Source organism: Martes martes (assembly GCF_963455335.1).
Source record: "Martes martes genome assembly, chromosome: 8".
Classification (NCBI taxonomy): domain Eukaryota; kingdom Metazoa; phylum Chordata; class Mammalia; order Carnivora; family Mustelidae; genus Martes; species Martes martes.
The window spans coordinates 92,641,171-92,665,080 of record NC_137895.1 but is presented as its reverse complement, the minus strand read 5'-3'; the positions used below and the strand labels follow the sequence as shown (position 1 = coordinate 92,665,080).

The 23,910-nt window shown below is 59.3% G+C and overlaps 1 protein-coding gene across 1 annotated transcript in view; it reads right to left on the bottom strand.

Moving 5' to 3' along the window:
- The window catches only part of LRP1 (LDL receptor related protein 1), a 79,876-nt gene that overhangs the window by 16,109 nt on the left and 39,857 nt on the right, over nt 1-23,910 (bottom strand). Inside the window, exons 21-55 of the mRNA XM_080811458.1 lie at nt 22,163-22,345; nt 21,538-21,738; nt 20,116-20,361; nt 19,707-19,904; nt 18,210-18,414; nt 17,873-18,037; nt 16,991-17,235; nt 16,628-16,759; nt 16,101-16,328; nt 15,678-15,852; nt 15,499-15,593; nt 15,156-15,305; nt 14,911-15,051; nt 14,454-14,588; nt 12,436-12,567; nt 12,046-12,180; nt 11,713-11,842; nt 11,445-11,571; nt 10,885-11,036; nt 10,669-10,793; nt 9,981-10,358; nt 8,534-8,723; nt 4,919-5,123; nt 4,356-4,548; nt 3,553-3,678; nt 3,216-3,344; nt 2,827-2,946; nt 2,503-2,616; nt 2,140-2,289; nt 1,931-2,053; nt 1,557-1,673; nt 1,277-1,405; nt 915-1,037; nt 661-801; nt 394-584 (exon numbers count right to left, since the gene is read on the bottom strand). Coding sequence (XP_080667584.1) covers nt 394-584; nt 661-801; nt 915-1,037; nt 1,277-1,405; nt 1,557-1,673; nt 1,931-2,053; nt 2,140-2,289; nt 2,503-2,616; nt 2,827-2,946; nt 3,216-3,344; nt 3,553-3,678; nt 4,356-4,548; nt 4,919-5,123; nt 8,534-8,723; nt 9,981-10,358; nt 10,669-10,793; nt 10,885-11,036; nt 11,445-11,571; nt 11,713-11,842; nt 12,046-12,180; nt 12,436-12,567; nt 14,454-14,588; nt 14,911-15,051; nt 15,156-15,305; nt 15,499-15,593; nt 15,678-15,852; nt 16,101-16,328; nt 16,628-16,759; nt 16,991-17,235; nt 17,873-18,037; nt 18,210-18,414; nt 19,707-19,904; nt 20,116-20,361; nt 21,538-21,738; nt 22,163-22,345 — 5,729 coding nt within the window. The remainder of the gene's footprint in view (nt 1-393; nt 585-660; nt 802-914; nt 1,038-1,276; nt 1,406-1,556; nt 1,674-1,930; nt 2,054-2,139; nt 2,290-2,502; nt 2,617-2,826; nt 2,947-3,215; nt 3,345-3,552; nt 3,679-4,355; nt 4,549-4,918; nt 5,124-8,533; nt 8,724-9,980; nt 10,359-10,668; nt 10,794-10,884; nt 11,037-11,444; nt 11,572-11,712; nt 11,843-12,045; nt 12,181-12,435; nt 12,568-14,453; nt 14,589-14,910; nt 15,052-15,155; nt 15,306-15,498; nt 15,594-15,677; nt 15,853-16,100; nt 16,329-16,627; nt 16,760-16,990; nt 17,236-17,872; nt 18,038-18,209; nt 18,415-19,706; nt 19,905-20,115; nt 20,362-21,537; nt 21,739-22,162; nt 22,346-23,910) is intronic.

The window sequence follows — 23,910 nt, the reverse complement described above, 5'->3', positions numbered from 1 at the left end:
GTGTCTGAGCGCAGGGCTCAGGCCTTGGACTTCCCCTCTTTTCCAACTATACTCACTCCCTTGGGGATCTTCTCCAGACTCGTGGATTTTAAATGCTGTCTCTACAGTGAATATGCCCAGAGTCTGTGCTCCCTTGAGCTGGGTAGCCCTCCTTCCGGCACCTCCCTGACATCTGCTTGTCCCTCCTCCCACGGCCCTTGCTGGCTCTACCTTCCACGGAGAGGCAGAGCCCCACCAAGCACAGGTTTTGGTTCTGTTCCCCACTGGGCCCTCAGTGCCTGGAACACTGCCCGGCAGACTAGGAGCTAACTGAGCCCTTGGTGAAGGAAGTGATGAAGGAGCCAGTGAATGAATGAAGAGGGGCCAGCAGCTCCCACTCTGGGCGGGGCTCACCTTGAAGCCGATCTTGAGGTCCTCACAGTCCTGGCTGCAGCCACTGAGCTTGCGGCTGAGACATTCGTTGACGTGGCAGCCCCGCTCGTCTGAGCCGTCCCCGCAGTCGTCCTGGCCGTTGCAGAGCAGCACCTCGGCCACACAGCGCCCGCTGCTGCACAGGAACTGCGACGAGGCGTTGCACTTGTGCTCTGCGGGGGCGGAGGTGTGGGTCAGTGGGGCACGGGGACACAGGGGGGGTCCCCCCGAGGCCAAGGTGGGGCCCACCTGAGCTGGTGCAGTGCGGGTTCTTGGGGGCCTCGTCGCTCTGGTCGTGGCAGTCATTTTCACCGTCGCACACCCACTGGCGGGAGCTCAGACAGCGCCCGTTGGCGCAGCGGAACTCGTTGGGGCCACAGGTGGGGTACTCTGGGGGTGGAGGGGTGGGGTGAGGGGGTGAGGCTGGGGGCTCCAGCTGGGCCCAGGTACGGGGGGGTGGAGCCCGCCCCTGCTGCCACCCCGGCTTAACCTGCCCAGCTCACCGCACTCAGGGGACTCGTCGGATCCGTCCGCGCAGTCCCGGTCGTGGTCACACACAAAGTGCTTGGGGATGCACTGGCGATTCTGGCACATGAACTCGCGGTCATCGCAGGTGCTGTTGTACACTGTGGACAAAGATGGACAAGGCCCCTCAGCCCCCTCCTGGCCCACTGCTGCCTGTCCCTGGGACCTCCGTGTGGTCCGAGCGGTGGGATGTGCAGAGACACCCATCTGGGCTGTAGACAGGGCTCTGCCACTAGCCACCTGGGTGACCCCGGCTGAAGCACTGCCTCTCCTTGGCCTCAGTTTCCCCTTCTGTAGAGTGAGACAGTGGCCCCACTCCTCATGCACCCCTGCCACTTACAGCAGCCAGCTGTGACGCTCTCGTCAGCACCGTCAGCACAGTCCTTGTCACCATCACAGAGCCACCGCTCGGGGACACACACGTGGGTGCCAGGGCAGGAGAAGGAGGAGGGGCCGCATGTCTTGCCTTCTGTTGGGGGAACCGGGAGCCACCGAGAGATTCAGGAGCAGGCACAGCGGGCTGGGCGTCATGCTGCCCCTCCTATAGGAGGGAGTGGGGGTGGGGTGGGGTCTGTCCCTCCCGGGAGCCCCTCCCTGAGCCGGCCATAGCCACCCCTCACCACAGTGTGCCGCCTCGTCTGAGCCATCCCCGCAGTCGTCACTGCCGTCACACAGCCATTGCTTGGAGATGCAGCGATGGTTCTGACACTCAAACTGGGCCTCTGAGCAGAACTTGTCTGGGGCGGTTGGAAACCAAAGTGAGACGGTGGGGAGGGGATGGCAAGTCACTCTGCTGGGCAGGCAGGTGGAGGACAGATGGGAGAGACCCCAGGCATCCCTTTGTGGCGGGGTCAGCATGAGCTAGAGAGATGCCCCCTCAGGGACCCAAGGGGCTCTTCTCCCAAGGGCACACTTCCTGGGAACGAACTGAAAGGTCAGGCATGGACTGGGACTCCGTGGCCACGGTGGGCGCGTGCTGGGGTTGGTCACTCACTGCAATGGGTCTCATCCTCGCCGTGTTCACAGTCGTCCTCCTTGTCACACGTCCAGCTCATGGGGATGCAGCGCCCACTAGGGCAGGCAAAGTAATTCAGGGGGCATCTGGGGCGCTTCACTCCTGGGGGGAGAGGGAGGCATGAGAGCACTGGCTCCCTGGGGTGCCAGCCGCCTGCCACCCGCTGCACACCCGGCCCGCGGTGGGACCTGGGCAGTCACGCTCGTCGCTGTAGTCCCCGCAGTCGTTGGCACCGTCACACACCCAGCTGGGGGCGTAGCAGAGGGAGGTCCGCTCACAGGGCTGGAAGCGCACCCCTTTCACCCCCAGGCGGAAGTAGCTGCTGCAGTCGGTGGCGCCTGGTGGGGGCAGGGATGCAGGTGACACATGATTCCCTCCACACTCCCTCCCCTGAGCTGCCCTCACATGGTATCCTTCGGGGGAGGAGATGCTGTCCACCCCTTCCACTCACCCCAGGAGCCAGGGCCTGGAGGCAGGGGGCAGGAGCACACAGGCTGTGAGTGGGCCAGAGGGCGGGCAGAGAGGAGGAATGAGGGAGGGGCGTCACTCACTGCAGTTCATCTCGTCAGAGGCATCCTCGCAGTCCACAAACTGGTTGCAGCGGCTGGAGTTCCCAACGCAGGTGCCATCCCGGCAGCGGAACTCGCCCACGCCGCAGGCCGTCTCTAGAACAGCCCCCACCCCAAGACCATCAGGCCAGAGTCTTCCCCCGCAGAGACCAGGAGACCCCAGCCGGAACTCCTGGCCCAAAGTACCCCTCCACCCAGCAACCCCCCCCACTGTACCCCCCACAGAGCGCTGCAGCAGATGCCCTGGGGCCTGGGGAGGCGGGTGGGGGGGAGGCGGGGCGGAGGCAGGCCCTGTGTAGCACTCACTGTTGCAGGGGATCTCGTCTGAGCCATCTCCGCAGTCATCCGCCCCATTGCACCACAGCATGTTGGACACACAGCGCCCGTTGTTGCACTGGCGGAAGGTCTTCTTGCAGCGGCGGGAGTCTGGGGAGGGGAGCGGGCCACCGGTCAGCAGCAGCTCTGGGAAGGCAGCCTCCTGAGGCCTTGACAACCTGCTCAGCCCGGCTCTGGGCCTGGCCCAGGGCTGGCCATGGCTCTGCCCTTCACGACCACCCCAGACTCCTCAGCCACAGTGGGTCAGGGAGATTTTGCGGCCCTCGCTTGCACGCCTGGTCCTGCTGGGGGCTGGGGACCCTGGAGGGCCGGGCGGAAGGGAGGCGGGCCTGGGCACTGGGGCTGGAGGAGGCGCTTACTGCAGTAGGATGGCTTCTCGTCAGATTTGTCCTTGCAGTGGGAGACGCCATCACAAGTCAGGCTAAAGTTGATGCATTCACCATTGGCACACTCGAACTCATCTTGTGCCCGGCAAGAGGAGTTCATGGCTGGCGAGAATGTGGAGCGAGTGTCATGAGCCAGAGGGCCCTGGGGCCTGGAACGTCTCTACCCCTCGGCTCCCCGGAACTGAGGTCATCCTGGGTCCCTCGGTAAAAGGTTTTGGGGGGCCGGGCTTTTGGGAGTCTGGGTAGAGATGGCCCCAGTATGTGCCCAGGGTCCCCCACCAGTGTCCCCCTCCTTCATCCCCTCTCTCACCACGGCAGGTGAGGTCCTCTTGGAGGATGCGGCCTCCTCGGCAAGAACAGTTGACGTGGCCTTGGTGAGTGAGCAGACACAGGTCCTGGCAGCCACCGTTGTTGACGCGGCAAGGGGAGAGCTCGCCTGAAACAGGGACAGACGACAGTGGGCTAGAAGTGTTCCCGGCTGTGCACACACAGGAGGCCCACACCCACTCACACAGCTTCATGGAGCTTCCTAGCCCCGGGCCTGTGGCATAACAGCACATGGCTGGGGGAACAGAAAAGGCGCTACAGGTGGGCCAGGGGGAGTGTCTGGGGTGGGCCTGGGGCAGAGGGGGCGTGTGCTCTCAGGGGGATGATGTGGGCTTCGTTGTGTGCTTTGGGGAGATTCAAGTCTAATGGGCATTGTGGTGGGGCCCCAGAGTAAGTGGGAGAGGCCTGGGAAAGCTACGGATCTGGGTGGGGGCCGCTGGGCAAGGCAGGTGCATGGGCACGCGCACGCAGAGCACGAGGCAGGCAGAGCCTGGGATGTGTGTGACCAGGCTCTGGGGCATGTGTGGTCCCGCGGGGGAGAAGGACTAGGGCATGCGTTGGGGTGTCCAAGGATTCAGGTGAAATCATTGTGGGGTGGTATGAATGTGTGTACGTGTGTGTGTGTGCACAGATGTCTTGAGGGAGCTGGAGTAGAGGAGTGTTAGGTGTCTTGGAGTTTCTTGGGGGCTGTGTGTACAAGGTGTGTACGAGTGGATGTCTGCATGTGTGTGTACGTGCTGGCACCATGGGCGGGAGAGCAAGGCTGGTGGCAGTGGCCCCACTCACAGCTGTTGGTGTCATTGGCCACGGCGATGATGCCCATGGGCTGCTGGGGGATGTCCACGCGCAGCAGCTTCATGTCGCTGCCCACGTACTTGTTGGCACGCTGCACGGCTCGCCGCACCCAGTCAGTCCAGAAGATGTGTTCCCCGTACACAGCCAGCCCGAAGGGGTGGACTGGCTCCGACTTCAGGATCACCTGCGGCACCAGCACCAGGCCCATCACGGGTGGGCTCAGGTCTCCCGCCCCAACTCTGCCCCATGGCAGCCGGCCCCAAGGACAAGGGCGCCTGGCCTTGGCCCAGATCCCTGGATGCAGCTGGGAAGGGGAAGGACCCACAGAGACATCTTGCCTTTTTCTCCCTGAACCAATGAGGAAGCCAAGCCTGGATAGGATGGAGGCCGCACAAGGCCACACAGCTAAGTGGCTGTGTCATTGCCTCATTCTCCCCCCAGATCTTCCCACTCAGTGGCCTCCCCTCCTGCCGGGGCAATCCCCTTCTTGGCTGACCCGCCAGGCCCTGGCCCCAGCCCACCTCAAGCCCCATTCCGCGGCCCCCCCGACTCACATAGCGGTGAGAGCCGTCATACTCGCACCGCTCGATCTTGTCCAGGGTGGCGTCAGAGAAGTAGAGCTTCTCGGCCCGGTGGTCAATGGCCAGGCCGTTGGGGGTACGGATGTCCTTCTCGATGAGAGTCAGGACGTTGGCTCCCGACAGGGCTGCCCGCATGATGCTGGGGTGCTGCTCATTCCAGTTGGTCCAGAACATCAGGCTGGGGGAAGGGAAGGCCCCAGGGGTCAGGAGTCAAAGCTGGGGAGTCTGCCACAGAGGGCCTGGTTGAGGGCCAAGAGTTGACCAGAACCCAAGGGTCAGCCAGGATGTTAGGCAGACGCCCACAACCCAGGCAGCCTCACAGTCACCAAGGCCAACACGGCCCTGGTCCCAGAGGGCCAGGCTGCCACAGGGTCGCTGTGTGGGTGTGTGTGTACACGGATTTCTCGGTGTCTGGGAAACGACCGTCTGCGTTTACTGAGAAACGATAGTGTAGCAAGTAAGGCAGGCTCTGGGCTCCGATCCAAGCTCTGCCACTTACCAATGAGGAACCTCAGCAAGTGACTTAACTTCTCTGTGCCTCAGTTTCCTTCTCCAGGAGGCAGGGATAATACTACACCTGCCTCTTAAGGATTCAGAGTTAATGTTTACCTAATGACAGCTGGAAAATGCCACATGACTATTTCCCATTAGGTTATTCTTAACTGCTGTTTGCCTGGCATCCGGGAAACACTTGTAAGTGTCTCATACATGCCCGTGCGGGGGACACACGGACCCCACCCCACCCTCAAGGAGTTCTTGAAAATCACCCTGTCATTTCAGGCTTTTGCATATCCGGAGTCTGAGCCCCAGTCCTGCCCCTTACTAGCTCTGACCTTGAACCAGCCTCTTGTCTCTGCACCTTGGCTTCCTCTCTGTAAAGGAGGTGGAGGGATCTGGTCATGCTCAGCTACCTTTGTGGGGTGGGGAGGCTCCGGAGCTGGGAGTGCCTCACTTCCAGGCTGCTCAGCCACTATGCTATGTGTTGACAGTGTGATCCTCTGACCACCTGCTTTGGATCTTGACCCCTGGGTCCTCTGTCCCAGAGATTCACACTCAGTTAGGTCCGGGGCGGGGCTGAGGAACCAGCACTTTCCCGCATTCCCCAGACAAGCTGCATGCACCCTGGAGTTGGAGAACCGTCTAGCAGCAGAGTCAGTTCTGTTTCCCAGCTTCCTCACAGCAACTGCCCCTGCCTCCTGGCCCCCTCGGGAGGCACATCGCCCGCCCTCTGCTGCTCGGGACGCAAAACTGTCTGCTGCTCGAGGACTTGTCTCCTCAAACCTCTCCAGGTCTGTCTCTTTTTTTCAAGTAATGCCTACACCCAACGTGGGGCTTGGACTCACAACCCCAAGATCAAGAGTCGCGTGCTTTACCGACTGAACTGGCCAGGTGTCCCCAAGGTCTCTCTCTCTTTAACACCCCCTCCCTCCCCACTCAGTTTGAGCTGAGGCCTCCTGCTGCTATGCTCAGGTGGGAAGAGGACCCCCGTTTCCACTTAGGGAGGTGCTGGCTGCTCCCAAGCCCTGGGACCTAAGGAGGCTGAGGCTCTGCTTTAAAGGCCCTCATCCTGGGGGAAGTGTGTGGGGGTTCTGGATGGCTCTCGGAGTTCAGGGTGGGAGTGTGGACGGTGGCCCGACGCCATCAAGGATGGTGGCATCTCTCTCCGGCCTCTACAGGAGAAAGTGGTGTCCCAGGCCCAGCTGCAAGAGTCAGCTTCCTGGCCTTGTTGGTCCCACACCCTCAGGTAGGGACTTCCACACCCTTAGGTAGGGCCCAGCTGACTCTGCGGTAGAAGTGGCTTTCCTCTTACCATGACAAACTGCCACATGTGGAAGAAGGACATGTCCCACAACTGAGGATTCTGGGGTGGGGGGGGTAGGCTAGGAGGAGAGGCTTTCCTGAGGGGCAGCTGTAGGGTAGGCTCAGCAGGAGGGCAGGGGGTCCCTGTCCCCTTCATCTGGGTGCACACTTCCCCTCCCCCGACCCCAAAGCACTCGCTCCTTCTGGCCAAGAGAGGGCCTCTCCCAGACAACTCAGCTCTTCTCCTGCACCCTGCCCTGCCTTCAGTACCCTCGCCCCCCGACCTCCAGACCCCAGCGGAGGGGCTGCCTCCTGGAGGACACGTCCCTTGGTATCCACACACTCATAAAGCCCCCTGAAGCCTCATGGCTAACGGCAAATAGGCCTGAGGCAGAGCCAAGGTCCATCTCACCCTCCCCTGGCTCCTCAGCACATCGTTGGTTCTCAAAAGACATTTGCTGAGTGAACAATGGAATTCCCTGGGCTCAGAGCAAAGGAATCTGCTGGACAGCCATGAAAGAGCTTCCAGAAGCCACAGTGCTCCATCACCTCTGGATTGGGGGTGGGAGGCGGGCAGGGGTGTCCGGCAGCATCCCCCGCCCATGGAGGTTCCAGGCCCATAAGGGACAGCTGCCGGGGCCAAGGGTCAGAGAGGGAAAACAGAATCTTTGTCGTGAGCCATGGACGCGCAGGCCAGGGTGAGGCAGACCAGGGACAGGGTCCTCCTGCAGGTCTGCAGGGCCAGGAGGCCGGGCTGGGGCTGGATTTGAGTGACATCAGGGTAAGGAATCTAGGTTCCGTACACTAACTGTTTCTAAGTAGCTGCTTTTGGGTTTTGTTTGTCCCTTAGTTTCCTAGCAAAGCTTTGGGAAAATATTCCAAGTGTTGCCGAGTTCCGGGGAAAACAGTTTTGCTTTCATGTGGGTCAGGATTTCTAAGGTGAGTGGGTGGCTCAGCAGCAACCCACATACTGGAAATCGTGGGGGGCGGGGGAGGGTTGTTGCTGGCCCTGCAAGGGAGCACAGCAGGTGGAGACCAGGGGCATGCAGTACCCCCAGGTCTATTTCCTTCCAAGTTCTCCAGATTTGTGCTCTGGCTTCCCTTGCAACCTGAGCCCAGCCTCCGGGGCCATCCTCAGGCCTGCACTGCACATGGGAGCCCCTCAACTGGGCATGGGGGAGGCCCCCACAGTCCTTCTTGCCCAGAGCACTCCCTCCTCTGGCTGTCACATAAAGCACTGCCCTGTGTCCGGGCTGCCCTTCCCTGGCCTGCCGACGTCTAGGTCCCGTGCCAAAGCACGGCCTCTGGGATGACTCCTGGTCATTACATACAGTCCTGTACTTGTCTCAGCCTTTCCCACCACTGTGATTTCTCTCCTTTGGGCTAGGTGGTTTGAATGGGCCCAGATGAAGGCTTCCATACAGCAAGTGTTCACTGAACAATCTTTGCCTGAAGCTTGGAGGACCAGAAACACAGAGGACCTACTATGTGCCTCGACCATGGCTCTCTGATGAACGAATCGATTCATCACTGAGCCAGAACTGTCCTTCAGAGTTCCCGGTCCTCCCCTTGGTTCAGGCACCTGAAATATTATTGTCATGTTACAGATGAGGAAACTAAAGCTCAGAGAGCTCCTACAGCTGGCCCAAGGTCACAAAGCAAGGAAGTAGCTGATCTCAGGGGACAGCCAGCCCCTCCTGCTGCTGTACCCCCAACCCAGGGCTGCCTGGGGGAGCTTCTGCCACACTGTGGCCTATCCCTTCCCACTCCCTGTACCCAGCAGCTCACTTCTGGCACTCGTCCAGCACAAAGGCCCGTGGGTGGTCGTCTCCAGACATGGTAATGACTGTCTCACGCTCGAAGGCCCCTGGGCGGGTCTGATCGACTGTATGGCGGGTGATGGTGGATGTTGTGTAACTTGTCCAGTAAAGGGTGTCCCAGCCACGGTGATAGGCCAGGCCTTCCACGGAGCCCACATCTGCAAGGGGAGAGGAGTAGTCGTGGGTCGGGATGGGGCCAGAGAGCAGAGCCAAAGGGGGGGGGTGGCCCAGAGCACCCAGTCCTCTGGCATATGTGGGGCTGTCAGGGGATGTGTGAGAGCACAGCCCTTGGCACTCCCAGCCCCTCCCGTCCTTCCCTATTTTCTACATGAATGGTCCATGGTCCATCTCCCGACCCTTCTTCCCATCTTCCCCACAGCCGAGTAGAAACGCTTTATGGATTTTGGTAAATCACATCCAACTTGGGCTGTCCCGGGAGCTTCCAAATGAACAAGACCCAAACCGGATTGTTCGTAAACATCCTAAACTCCAGTTAAAGAATTAAGTGCACAATGAGTAGTGAACCATAGCTTAAGAGAAAAAGACTCAGGCTTTTGTGGCTTCTAGCTGTATGATGCCATGCTTGCCAGAAGGCTGCATTATGAGAAGTACTATAGCTTAGACAACGGGCCGAAGGCAGGGGACAGTTCTTGCCAGTCTCTCCTGGTCAAGCTATGGTTGCAGGGTATCTGGCTTAGCTCTGGAGCAGAACGTATCCAAAGGAGGTTCAAAGGACAGATGCTTGTTTACCACTGCTGGATACCAGGACCTCATTCAGTGTTGGGTAGGTCTTTGTGGACAAGATGAATGAAAAAATGAGCAAAGGAGTGAGTCAAGGGACCAGGGCTTATCCAGCCCAGAGAAGAGGAAACCGTAGCACAAGGAAATAACGCTCTGCAAAGAGCTGAAAGGCTGTTCTAGGACGCTGTGTCTAGCCCCTAGCACTCTCTGTGGAGCGTGTACACGTGTCCTGTGCTGAGCTAAGCTGTCACACCTGCCCTTCAGGTGACCCTGCCTCCCTACACACGTGAGACACCTGAGGCTTGGACAGCAGAGGGAACTTGCCCAAGTGCCTGAAACCCCGTGGCTGGGGTTGAACCAGCCTCTCTGCAGCCTGTGCCTCGGGTCCTGGCCACACAAAGTAGAGCTTTGTGCCCCCTGGGGGCAAACTAGGGCTGGAGGGGGAAGGAAGAGTCGACTCTGACTTCAAATGAGGAGAAACTTTCAAGTAACTATAACGGGTGCAGTGTGATTCGCTGGCGAATTGTCAGAGACACAGTCACAGCTGGGATTGGGATCCGGGGCGCAGGGGGTTGGCTGAGGGTGGAGGGCTCCTCTCCCCGGAGGCGGGGCCGGTCCTGCCCCACAGCCCTCCACCCTCCCCTCCCAGGAGGAAGATCGGGGTATGGGCTCACTCTCCACGATGGTGGTCCTCCAGGAGCCATCGTCATTGATCTGCTGGATGTTCCCGAAGTGGATGTCGCTGAAGAAGATACGATTGGGGGTGCCCGGGGAGGTGCCTGCTCGGTAGTCGAAGGCCAGCGCAATGACATTCTTCATGTGTTCAGGATCCTCGAAGGGCTGGACGGGTGCGTTGAGGTTGCGCTCGTCAGACAGGTGGATGCTCTTGAGGATGGTGCGTTCAGAGTACAGCAGGTAGCCGGCGTACTCACGGCACGACGCCCCGTCTTCAGCCAGCATCCCATGCGCGCAGGCACAGGCCCGCTGCCCGCCACCCCGGTACAGGCACAGCTGCTGGCACCCGCCATTAGCCACTGCGCACACATTGGTGCCTGCCGGGGGTGGGGAGAAGGGAAGGAGATGGCGCAGAGGGTGGCCTCGGACATCTCTGCCACCGTTGGGACGCTGGCTGGGCCACCACTCTGCCTCAGCACAGACAAGCCTCCGGGCCTGTGCACACAGCACCTGGATCGGTCCCAGAGCTCCCCAGCCTCTCCTCCCCTCTCTCGGCTCTCTGGAGCTGCTGGAACGTGTCCCCGGGGTCCAGCCCCTATCCCAGCCCCTCTTACTACAGGGGAGTCACTCCCAGGCCAGGGGGCCCCCCGTGAGCCTCTCCTGCCCGGTCCAGGGCCCTAGCCTCACCTTTCTGCCGGTCCCGGTTGAAGACTTTGATGTCTTTGAGCTGGACGCCGATGCCCGTTCTCAGGGCCACGGAGTCTGTAGCATTGTCCTTACTCCCACGTTTGATGGAGCCATTGGCATGAGTCCTGGGGGAAGGGAAGGGCTAGGCTGTGAGCAGGGCATTGACAGAGGGCAGGAACAGACGGCGGAGGAGAAGACCAGGGCAGAAGCCCTCACCTGTCACTCCAGTAGATGAAATCCTCAAACACAGACACAGAGAACATGTCCATGTTGTTGCTGGACAGAACCACCTCACGGTTCTCACCCGTCTCCAGGTCAATCCGCTCAATCTTGTCTGTCCGGGCATCACACCAGTAGAGCTTCCCATCCTACAAGCCAGAGGCACCCACCTCACCTCTAATGCCCAGTGCTCCCCATCTGCCCCAGGGTCCTGGACCACAGGATGGGTCCCACTCACTCCTGCCTCCCGTGTCTTTCTCCTGCTTCTTCCATATCCTTCCCGCCTTCTGACCTGCCAGTCTGACAAGCTCTAGGCATGCCTTCCATCCTCACTTCTGAGTGACGGCCCCTTACCCCTCTGGGGTGGCAGGAGTCCCATTCCTGGTCAGGAGCTGGGCCAGAAGACCCCATGACTACCCTGGTCCACATCTCCCCACCAAATGGGGCCTCATCACAGGGAGAGTCAATGGGGAGCAAAGCATAGGGTAAGGGGAGCCTCCCTCAGAGCATAGGGTCTGGATAGCCCATGGGCTCCAGGGCCCAGCCTGCACCCAAACCTCATAGTCCACTGAGATGCCGTTGGGCCAGCTGATGCTGACGTTAACCAGCACGACCCGCTCAGTACCATCTAGCCGAGACCGCTCAATACGTGGGTACTGGCCCCACTCAGTCCAGAACAGATACCTGTGGGGTGGAGGAGGGAGAAGTTGGGGGTCAGTCCCTAGACCACCGAGAAGAGAGGGTCTCGTCAGTGTGGACTGTGGGGAGTGACCAGGCCAGACCCGAGCCAGGGCTGGGCCCTGGACAGCCTATCCAGCTTCTCACCCCTTCTCTGGGTGAACAGTGATGGCCCGGGGTTTATCCAGACCCTGGGAGATGACCACATAGCGGAAAGAGCCATTGAGCCGGGCGACCTCAATGACATCGAAGCCCTGGTCAGTCCAGTAGATGTTGCCTGAGGAGAGAGTGGGTGGAGAGGAGGGGGAGTGGGTGGGAGCGCTTGTACCTGGTCCCTTTTGAGCCTCCAGACCCCTGCTGTTCCCCCATCTGTTCCGGCCTACTCCTCCTCAGACTGTTCCTGAGATCCCACATCTACCCTGCCGGGCCTCTACCTCACCTGGAGGCCCCCAGCCCACCCAGGACCCTCTCACAGCTCACCTGCGATCCAGTCCACGGCAATGCCCTCCACGCGGCCAATGCCGTTGGTCACCACATCCTCACGCCATGTCTGGTCTCGCTTAGCCCGGCTGATGGTGCTTAGGCCCATGTCCACCCAGTAAATGGTGTCGTTTTCTGGAGGTAGAGGAGCCAACATGGGGATATCCCATAAGGCAGGGGAAAGGTTGGAGGGTGGGCAGAATCAAAGGGCAGTCAAGATGGAGGTCAGTGCTGGGATGGGGGCAGGAAGCTTGGAAGGGAAGACAGAGCAGGGTGGGGTTGCTGTGTTGTCTCCCCCTCCAACTGTGGTCAGGCAGCCTCTCACTGGGCTCCCAGAGCATACCACCCCCAAGGTAATGTCCCACTCCCTCCTGCCACCAAATCACTCACCAGCATGGAAGTCTATGCCGACAGCCAGCGACGTCCCCGACACTGGGACCAGGGCATCTGACTTGTCATTGGGATCCAGGGGGATTCCACGGATTCCCTCATGCACAGAGTACAGGAGAAAGGATCCCACACCTGAAACACAAGGACACTCAGGCCCGGGCCTCAGTGACACCCCTTTAAGCTTGGGGTCTGTCACTCTCAAACCTATCATTGTTCTCTGTTTCTTTTTGATATCTTCTCACAGCTATCACTCCTCCCCATTCAACACCCAGATACACACACCTTGGCCTGAGGCCTGCAGCTTGGGCTGGGAATGCGGGGAATAGGAAAGGAGAGCACCTCTGGGGAAGCGCCTGCAAGATGGCTAGTGCCCACTAGAGGGCAGAAGAGACCTGGATTTTTCTCTCCCAAAGGGGGCCCTTTAATCCCTCTTCACTCAATACAACCCCACAACCCCAAGGGCTGTTGGGGAGGACCTGGGGAGGTTCAGACAAAGCAATGGAATGAGATGACTCCTCAGTGAAGACTTCCATCTTAGGTTCCTCTTTGTCCTCCTCAGTCTGGCCTGTGTCACCTACACCCTCTCTCAAACACTTAAAACTCAACATTCCTGACTTCTCACTCCTGAACTGATCTCATTCTGTTTTCCCATTATTTTCTTCTTCTTCTTCTTCTTCTTCTTCTTCTTCTTCTTCTTCTTCTTTTAAGATTTTTTAAAACTATTTATTCATTTGAGAGCGAGAGTGAGAGAGAGAGAGAGCGAGCAAGCACAGGTAGGGGGAGGGGAGGGAGAGGGAGAAGCAGACTCCCTGCCGAGCAGGGAGCCCGATGCGGGATTCGATCTCAGGACCCCAGGACCATGACCTGAGCTGAAGGCAGACACTTAACAGACTGAGCTACCCAGGCCCCTCTCTGCTTTCCCATTTCTTACGAGGCGCCACCATCAACATGGACCAGAACCCTCCACTGCCTTTATCCCTTGATACAGTGTGTCCCCAGATCAATCCCCCAGCAGGCTCTGGTTTCTCAGGCTCCATGAAAAAAAAGGACTCATGGTCAAAGGAGTTTGGGGCAACCCCAAACATTAGAGTCTTCTCTTGAGAAAAATTCTCAGTGCAGATGAGCATATTCAAGACTCTGAGAAGTTCTGCAGCAAAAAACACTTAAACTTTGTTCAACCCAGTGCTTCTTTCTGTAACATCTACCCACATCAAAGAGGAAGGTTCCCAGAGCGCGCTTTGGGAAGTGCTGTCCTGGGGCAAATTCATAAATCAGTCAGCAAGTTCTTGTGAAATGTTTGAGTCTCACCCCTTCTATTCAACCCATCTGCTAAGCCCCATCTCTTAACATGGGGCTCACGCTAAGAGCCTCCTAACTGGTCTAACCGCCTGTGTTTGGTTTCTCCCTCCCCCACCGGCCGGCTCTCTGCCGCCAGGTTAATCTGCCCCAAACACCACCTTCCAGGCACTCCTTGCTGAGAACACACCAGAGGCCTGCCCTACCCCACAGCCGATCACCTACGATCCCCCCCACACTCTGCCCACCCGTGGGCTTGGTGCCTTGGGGGCCCTTGCACATTTCCTCCTCTTGCTCTGGACCCTGTGCCTCACTTGTCCTTCCTCCTTTGAGCCATGCACTCAAATCCTCCTTGCCCTGTAGAACTCGGCTCACAGCACACCTCTTCCATGAGGCCAGCCCTGGCACTGCCTGCCAACATCTCTTTCTCCAAAACCCTCCTGCAGGGCCCGGAGAGCACCTCACCATCCCGTTTCCCCTTTGGGTTAGCCCCATCTCTGGTTAAGACTTCGGCATGGGGACAGGACAGGGACTTCTACCCCCGGGCTTCCCCAGCAGCTCCCAGCATGGTGGGGGCTTACCAAGCATCTCACCCAGGAGGCACTTAGTAATACGAGATCCATGCAGTCCCATCCCCAGGGTGAGAGGGGGCGGATGGGGGGGCAGGGGGCAGGAGGGGTCAGGGCTGGGGGGGGGGTCCCCGGGCGGGGTGGGTCATGGACCTTCGCAGGCCTGCTGGCCGCTCCGGAGGCTGTAGCCGGCGGTGCACATGCAGGAGCGGGTGGACTCGGACGTGGGCAGGCAGAGCTGGGAGCAGTCACCGTTGTTGACGCTGCAGGGGTTGGTGCCCTCGTGGTCTGGGGTGGGTGGGAGGCACAGAGAAAGAAAGGGATGAGGTGGCTCTCCTCGGGACCTCACAGTCAGGCTTGCAGTGCCCAGGGACAGGATGGGCACTGCCTTCACCCTGGACCTTGTGGGGGTCACCACCCAACCCATGCCCAGTCTTTTGTTCTCGCAGGCCCCCAGCTCTTGCAACCGTGTGGCTGTTAGCATGTACGGCACCTTCGTGAGAATGAGAATGAGGAGCCCCTCTGGGTGCAGAGTGGAGTCTAGCCCGTGCTCATCCCCATTCACCTCCCTGCCCAGGGAGCCCCTCTGCAGCCCGGTCGCCGGCCTCACCCAGCTGGATGCTCTCGTCGTACACCTTCATGTGCATCACCAGAGTGGTGCTGTTCCGCAGGACCACGGGCTCTGAGCCGTCCACCTTGTTGCACGTGCCCATCTTCTCCGACACCTGATCCGCCCACCACAGCTTGTCCCCTGGGGAGGCAGGAGGGGATGAGATCCCGGGGAGGGCCCCATCCCCAGCCCGGACGGGCCCAGCCTTTCTGCTCCTGTCCCTGCCCCCAGCCAGCAGCCCTCACCCATGATGGCCAGGGCCGTGGCCTTTCCCAGCTGGCTCCGCATGGCGTCAATGACCTCCAGTCCGCTCCCATCCAGGTTGCAGCGGCTAATGGTGTGGTTGCCAGAGCTGATCCAGTAGAGTTTGCTTTCAGGGAAGTCGATAGCCAGGCCTGGAAGAGGTGGGTGTCACTGCCAGGGAGCGTGGCTCCTGGGCAGGGGGCAGAGGGATATACGGTCTTGAGGGAGGATGGTGAGGACGCGCACTAAGCTACGAGTTTGGCAGACAGAGGGGCAATCGATGGACCCTGAGGATCTCCTGACAGGAATTAGGGCAAGCCGCAGTTCGGGAAAGCAAGCTCGTACCCACAGGGCCCTTCTGGCCACTGAAGAGCAGGGTCCGGTTGCTGCCGTCCATGTTGGCCATGCTGATGTTATCCCCATCGGTCCAGTAGAGCTTCCTGGGAAGGTGTGGGAAGATGAAGTCAGACCTCTCTGCTCCTGCCCCACACCCCACGACCCCCAACCCTGGGTCCCGGACTGACCCACGCAGCGGGTGGACCACCAGGCCGTGGGGCTGCTCCAGGCCCTGCACCACCGCGTTCTTGAAGGAGCCGTCCAGCCGGGCCACGTTGATCTGCTTCTTGTTAGTGTCGTAGCTTGTCCAGAACAGGTTTCGGGACACCCAGTCCACAGCCAGCCCGTGGGCATTTGGCAAGTCTGGGGAGCACAGCGGGGACTTGGAGGTTGGGTATTTGCGGGGGCATAGGTCGGGAGGCTGGAGGAGGTGGGGGACTGGCCTGGTTTTGGTGGGGGGGAGGATGGGGATCGGGAATCCAGGGCTGGAGCACTGAGAAGGAGGAAGATTTGGAAAAGTAATATTGGGACCGAGAGCACCAGGGATGGGAGGGAGGGCAGGATGGGGGGACGCCCACGCTCACTGCGGGGGTCAAAGGCGAGGGCAGAACCTGCAGAGACGACGGTCTCCACGCCCGTGCCGTTGATGAAGGCCCGTTTGATGGCCTGTGTCCTCACATCGGACCAGTAGACACGCTGCTCGCGGGCATCATAGTCCAGCACGGTGACGTTGTCAATATCAGGGACCGTGAAGGAGATGATGTAGTTGTAGTAGGGGGCCTCTAGGTCCACCCCCCGGATCTCCATCTGACGTGCGTACAGCAGGAACTTCTTAAACTCTGTGGGGCACGGGGCGGGTCACTGAGGGCAGTTCCCTCCCTTCAGGCTTCCCGCCCACCCACATGAGGGTCCCTCCTTTTTCTGGTTCCTTCCATTCACAGCTGGCCATTGGCTATCAGGAAGTGATAGCATGGGCATCACCTCCCTGCCTGAGTTCCTGCATCTTCTTCCAGTGGCTGTCTCTGCAGCCTCTCCCGACTGGGACGGTCTACCCTCGCTTACAGTAGTGAGCCTGGGGTCCCGACAGCTTCCCCTCGGGCTTCAGTTTACCCGTGGCCTTGAGGGAGAGGCCTCCTACCATAGCAGGTGGTGTTGTCCTTGTGGAGCTTCATGAGGTGGGGGCAGGCGCAGGAGACCGTCCGGTTGTAGTTGATGAGACACAGGTGGGAGCAGGGGCCCCGGCCCCCATTGGCCTCACAAGGATTGGGAGCTGGGGCAGGGGGAGAGGAGAAGTGAGGGCATCCTGTGATCCGCCAGCACCTACCTGGCCCTTCTCACCTGGACCAACCCCTCTTCACCCGCTCTCCCCCTCCCTATTTCAGCATCGCCAGACCCTCCTCCATCAGCAGGCTGGCCTGTCCCACCATCTCAGCACAGCCCCTCATGCTTTCACGGTGCCCTCTTTCCTGGAGGGCTTCTGCCGAGGCTGCTGGCCCCTTACCCATGGGCTGCCGGGAAGGGTGGTACACCTGCAGATCAAAGGGCTGGGTGTTGGTCCTCTGCACCACGGTGACATTATGGCCGGTCCACTTGTTGGCCTTAGCCAGCGTGTTTGTCCGCCAGTCCGTCCAGTACACCTCCCCCCCATACAGCGTCACTGCAAACGGGTGCGACAGGAACTCGTGTCCCCGAAGCACCTCCATGTGGCCGGAGCCGTCGTAACGGGCTGAGTAAATGGCATCTGACCTGAGAGCGTGGTCGGGGCAGAGTGAGGATGCTGGCGGGGCCAGGCCCTGGCCCCCTGGCCCCCGCCCCCCACAGCCCTCACACACTGGAGCAGTTCTTCCTCTCAGGCCTTGCTGGCCGGGGAAGGCCAACATGACAATGTGGAGTGAGAACCCGAGTGGTTTGACCTCTAGGACCTCAGCTCTTGGATCCCAAATCCCACACCCTGGATCTCTTGGCTCCCTTTTCCATAGGGCCACAGTGAGCACACACGGGGCTTGCAGGAGGTTGGAAAAAGGCACCCCCTCTGAGCAGACCAATTAGAAGTTGCCCCTTCCCCTGGGCAGATAAAGCCCACCGGCAGAGGACACAGATCCATGAATGAGGACGAGAGGATGCATTTCCACCTTGCCCAAGCCTGGGCCAGGCCCCCCAGTGCAGCCCTGCTTCCAGCCTCTTCTTCCCACACCTCCTCCCCCAGCCTGGCCTCAACCGTCATCTCAGTCCCCCCACTGGGCCCAGCCCTTGGCCGCCCCAGTTCGGGTTCCAGCTGCCCAGGCCTTTTCACTACCAAGTCCTGAGGCTCCCAACCCCACCCTGTCCCTGGAGGAGAGGGGAGAGATGGGAGCCTCTGGGGTCGTGGTGGGGCCGCGCTGACCTGGCGTCGATCCAAAGGATGCGCTTCTCCAGGTAGTCCACGGTGAGCCCGTTGGGCCAGCCCCCTGAGCCCGTCTCCCGGTGGATGGTGCGGCGCCCAGCCCCACTCATGGAGGCGGCCTCGATGCGCGGCAGGCTGGCATCCCAGTCTGTCCAAAACAGGATCCTGGGGAAGGGGGAGGGGGTCAGGGGTGCCAAGGTCAAGGGCCTGGCGTGGGGCTATTATAGGATCTTTGGTAAAGGGTGAATAGCCTTTGAAGAGACAGGTGTCCCCGACCCAGCTCTGTGAGGCTTCAGAGGGGACCACGGGCCAGAAAAGGGCTGGGCAGGGTCCTCACCCATCTCGTGGATCTAGCGCGATTGCCCTTGGGTGCTCAATGTCACCAGCCAGGAGGGTGGTACGAAGGGTCCCGTCTAGCTTGGCCACCTCAATCTGGTCCAGGTTACTCTCCACCCAGTAGATATTGCCTGCAATCCAGTCTACAGCCAGACCCTCGGGGGTGGCCAGGCCGTACTGAATCACCACCTCGAAGCTGGTCAGGGCTGGTGAAGAGAAGGTCATGAGCGTGAAATCACAGTAGACTAGGAAGCCTAGATGACTCACCCTCAGCCTTGATACCTCTGTCAATATGTCTGACAAACCCCGGCTTCACCTGGGGTTCACAGACACCTCCACTCACCTCACCCAGACCCCCCACCCCACCAGGAAGTCAAATAGGAGAGAAGAGGCCTAGTTTCCAGAATCCTGAAGAAGGGAAATTCACAGCTTTCCTCTGCTGGCAGCTCTCTGAAGGGCTAACCGATGGAAGGTCAGAGTAGAGGGTGGAGGCTTTGTGGGGGGGCCAACACAGAGTCAATATGAGAACCTTCTAGAAGTCACTTCATAAAGTATCTTGAAGATTTTTCCACAGGGGGAAAAGTATATATATATACATATATATATGTACGTATACATGTATGTATGTATGTATATATACATACATATATATATATTTTTTAATTGTTGCATAGTGTGAATATTATCACAATCTGCTTAGCCATCCCCTTGCTGATGAACATTTAGAATGGCTCCAAGTTTTTTTCTATCACAAACAATACAAACTCCTCTAGTAAAATGTGCTCCTTTCAAGTTTTTGCTCAGATGTTGCCTCTTAGGGGCCCTTCCTTGACCACCCAGTTTAGTAAAAGGCGAAAGATTTATACGATCTGAAGAGAAACCAGAGTATTGACCACCCAGTTTAGAATGTCAATCCCCGTTCTTTCTACCTGCCACCTACCTCCTTTCTTTATACCCACAGCACTATCCCCTTCTGCTATATTCCACGTTGTACTCATTTGTTTTGCTCATATCTGATGTTTCCCTGGTGCGTAAGCTGCACGAGGGCAGCCGTCGTGGCCTGCTCTGATCACTGCTGTCTCCCCAGACCCCATGTGTACGCAGGTGCTCGGTACGTGTGTTACTAATGAGAGAAGTCTGTGATGGGTCAGGCTGCCTTTGGACAGAAGGGAGGATTCAGGTACCCCATCCCTAAATGGCTTTTTTCCTTTTAAGCCTGCTGTTCGAGGATTTGGGGAGCTCCAGGCCATTCCAAAGAAAGGCTGATCATTTTGTTAATTATCAGGCTGCCGGCTCTGCTGACGATAATTACGGGGCGTCAGGAACTGAGACCCACAGCAAAATCTAACCCAATTAATGAGAGTGTGGGGGATGGGGGAGCTAAGGGCCTCCGCTTCGGGACGGCCTGGATCTGGGTCTGCAGCTCTGAGTCCCCAGGTGCCCCTTCTGTGTGTGGGCCACCGGCGACAGTCCTGGGTCAGCAGGAGGGGGCGGTCACCTCCGTTGTCCAGCAGCTTCCCACGGTAGATCTTGTCCTCCACCACATCAGTCCAGTAGAGGGCGCTCTGGCTGAGGTGGAAGTCCAGGGCGATGGTGTTGCGCAGGCCGGGCACCAGAACGCTGTAGTCCCCTTTTTGAAGGTCGATGCGCCTGATCTCGTGGCGGTTGGAGAAGATTATGAATGGCTTGAAGGGGTCTGGGGAGGGGTGGAATACAGGGGTCAGCGTAGGGCTTGCTGCCTCAGAGCCACCTTGTCCCGGAGCAGGCAGGGTCCCCGCTGGCCCCGGGCCTGGTCACGGGTGGAAACCACAGCCTTTGGCATCCGGCAGCCCAAACCCAGCCAACGGCGGCTCGGGGCCTGCCCCAGCCTGCCCAGCCTTCCCTGCCACCTTTCACCCGCATGTCACCTAGGCTGCGGCAGCTCTCGCCATCCGGCTCCAGCACCCAGCCCTCGTAGCAGGAGCACTTCACACTGAACTTGTTCTGGTCGCACTTCTGGCTGCACTTGAGGTGCTTGGCACAGTAGCTCTGGATCTGGCAGGTGTGGTTGTCGGGCCCCAGCTCCATGCCCAGCGGGCACGAGCACACGATGCCTTCGCCAGGTGCCACTGAGCAGTTGTGGCTGCAGCCTCCGTTATTCAGAGAGCACTGGTCTGCAGGGTGGCCAGCAAGGGACAGGACCAGGGTCAGGGTCAGGAGCTGGGACGAGGCAGGACCATGGCCTGACCGGGCCCCAAGTCCTGGGTGGCCCAGACAGAACCCTGGCTCCCTGCCCATGGCATCCTTCTTTTCCATTTCTGGCCAAGTCCCTGCCCCGCCACTTCCCAGGCTCCCTCAGGACCAGGGTTAGGGCCCAGCACCCAGCACCAGGACCAGGAGGAGCGCCCCCACATCACAGCAGCATGGGGTCTCCGTTTCCCTGTCACTTCTTGAGCCCATGGCAGGTGAGGGGTGCAGCTTTTCGCATCTCTTGGAGGGCTGCCCTTTCCTTGGTCTCCCCTGACTTGGGCATGACTGGGGTGGGGTGTGGTAGGGAACGTCCTGCCGGGTTCTCTGACACACCCTGAGATCCGCCAGCCCTGACTGATGACCCGTCAGCAGTTCTCCGGGCCAGTCCCAGCCTGCCTCCTCTCCCACTCCCCTCCCCCAGGAACAGATGCCCTGCCTGCCCGGAGGAGACAGGCGCCTCTGCTCCACTCCTCATCCCCCTGTCACGCCAAGTGGCCCTCCCTGACCCCTATTTATTCTGACCCTTGAATGCACAGACTCCTCGCCGCCCCCCTCACTGCGCAAGATCTAAGCATCATCTTCGGGAACCCAGTTAAATCCCTATCTCCTTTGGGAAGGCTGTCCTGACCATATCAACACGCAACCCTGGTGTCTTCTGTTTTTAAAGGCAGCTCTGTGCTGTTCCACCATCTGGTTGTGGGGGAGGAGCCGTGCCTGCAGGAAGGGGTTGCACCAGGCACTCTCCACAACAGTTTAGGAGCCATGTGACTTTGGACCAGTTATTTAACCCCTCCACCTCAGTTTTCTCATCTGTAAGATGGAGACAATAGTTCCATCTGCCTCACAGGGCCATTGGAGGGATTAATATGCTTTAATAGTGTGGCGTGCTTGGTTCAGCCTCTTGCCCAGCTGAGTCTGACCTCAACAAAGGCTGTTGGTAACTGCTCTGGGGATGTCCTGCCCAGCAGTCTGAGCTGCTCCTTCCCACTCTGAGACCTCTCCCCACATAGCTTGTCCTGCTCCACCGGCGCTGGCCCCAGCCCAGGCTCCTTCCCCAGCCGCCCTCCTATCCTGGGGCCTCTCCTAGGCCTGGGCCTCACCGCACAGCTCTCCCTCATCTGAGCCATCTCCACAGTCATCGTTGCCATCACACAGCTTGTCGAGGGGCAGGCAGACCGAGGTGTTGTTGGCACAGGGGTGCGAGGGTGGCCTGCAGGCCAGGGACTCACAGTTCTCCTCATCTGAGTTATCTTCACAATCACTGTCACCATCACACACCCATGCTTTGCTGATGCATCGAGCTGAGGGATGGATATAGTGTGAGGGGCCAGGCCTGGGCACGAGGGCTCTCCATGCCTTTCTTCCCAGACCCAGTGGGCTTCTCTAATAGGGCCGTGATTGTAATGCCTTGGGGTCCACTAGGAATCTTGAGGCCTTCTCTGTCAGATTCACAAGGGCAAAAGAGAAAGCAAGAGTCTGCAAGAGTTGTGCTGAAGCTCAACTTTGACAGTGATGGTTTTGGTTCCCAGGGCCCTTAGCGCAGGCCCTGGACCCTCCACTACTTCCCCCAGGCGTCACCCACAAGCTTCTGTGCCGCCCTTTGCCTCCCAGTGTCCCCCCTCACCCCAGCATAGCGCTGTCTCCTTTGCCACTCCCCTGCTCTCAGTATGGTCTCCCCCTGTCCAGATCGCCCTAGTCCAGGCTCCCACCCATCCTTCTTTTTACCAGAGTCTTTGCAGCCAAACTTGACATTGGGGTCACAGACGTGGGTCACTCCCTCGCAACTCTTTTCATCGCTGGAGTCCATGCAGTCAGTGTCCCCATCACAGCGCCACCGTAGGGGGATGCACAGACTATCCAGCCGGCACTGGAACTCATCATTGTGACAGCCGCCAGGAGGCCTCGTGGCTGCAGGGGGCAGAGGGGAGGTACGGGGAGGTAGGGGCTCTAGGTCAGCCATTCTCATGTCTGCCTTCCCAACCCCCCTCCTGTTCTCCCCAGTCTGGAGCTGTGAGCTGAGGCAGGGATGGAGAGTTCTCTGAGCCTGGCTGACACTTCTCAGAAGCTAACTTGGAGGCAGGAAGGTCACATCTCCCAGGACCCCAGCAATCGGCTAGTCAAGAATCTCTCTATTTTACACACCAGTGGTCTATTGGTTAAGCAATTTGCTAGGCCAGAGCTCAAAGACCCCCTCCCTTCACCTAGCCTCCGTTTTACCCAGGAAGGCCACAAATACTTATCAAGCGCCTCTGGTGTGCCAGGCACTGTTCCTGGTGCCAGTGTGAGCAAGACCAAGTGTCTACCCTCACGGAGCTGACATTCTAGCGGGCAGCGATCAAAGCCATGGAGATGAAGCTGTGTCAATGGCACTGGGTAAGATGGCCAAGGAAGGCTTCTGAGCAGGAGAAGTCTGAACAGAGGCCTGAATGACATGAGCCATGAGCATCCCGGGAGGTGCAGCCCAGGCAGAGGGAATAGCTGGTGCAAAGTCTCGGAGACGGGACCAGGCGGGCATATTAGTAAAATGCCCAAGGTGTATTTGAGGCTGTCTGGCTGCAGGAAAGGAGCAGCAGGAACACAGGTCAGCAAGGTGGTGGGAGCCCTGCAGGCTGGGTCTCCATGCAAGCATGTGGGGGGCCAGTGCTGGCTGCAGGGCAGGGCCCGGCTGTGGTGTGACTCATGGGTTGCAGGCACACTCCGGCTGCTGGGTCGAGGTCTGACTCAGGAGGTCAGGAAGCAGGGGGAGCGGCACCCAGAGGCCCCCACCTCTGACGGGGCAGGAGCCCCACTCAGGAGCCCCACCTCGCTCTCACACTGCTGCCCGCTCCTCCGTGTTGCCCCGCCACCAATCCGGTCAATGCTCTCATCTCAATGCCTGCCTCTCAGCAGTGGCCTCCGAGTTGAGCTTCCTTCCTTGGGGGGCCCCTGAACCTCTTTCTAACTGGATCCCCTTCTAGGACTGTCCTCTGAAAGCACCTCCTCCATCTTATCACCTTCCAGCTTCAAAGTCCTTCAGGGGTTCCAGTGCCTGACTTTCCCCTGCTGAGGTCATCTTCTGGGCACAGAATATGCGTCCCTTCTGGGCGCAGCTTCATTCCCGGCTGGCCCCTCCGGCCTGAGCTGCCCCAACAGGCAGAGGCGGAAGTGCCCAGTTTCACTCTCTAAATCTTGCTACTGTCTTCTCCACCCCTACCCACCTTCCATCTGAGGACCCTCCCTCTTGTCCATTTGGCCATTGTCCAAGCCCTCATCAGGGCCCGGTTCAGGCCCCACATCATCCTAAATGGCCCCAGACCACTTTAGCTCACCACCGCCATTAACAGTCGCTACCAGTCATGACATGCTTGCTTCCACGGGCCAGGACCCCCACACATCCCCTCTCATTTCATGGAGCAGGAGGCCAAGGCTCAGAGGAAATGACTTGTCCAACTTCACCCAGCTTGTAGGTGAGGGGCAGAGTGCTTTCTCTGCCA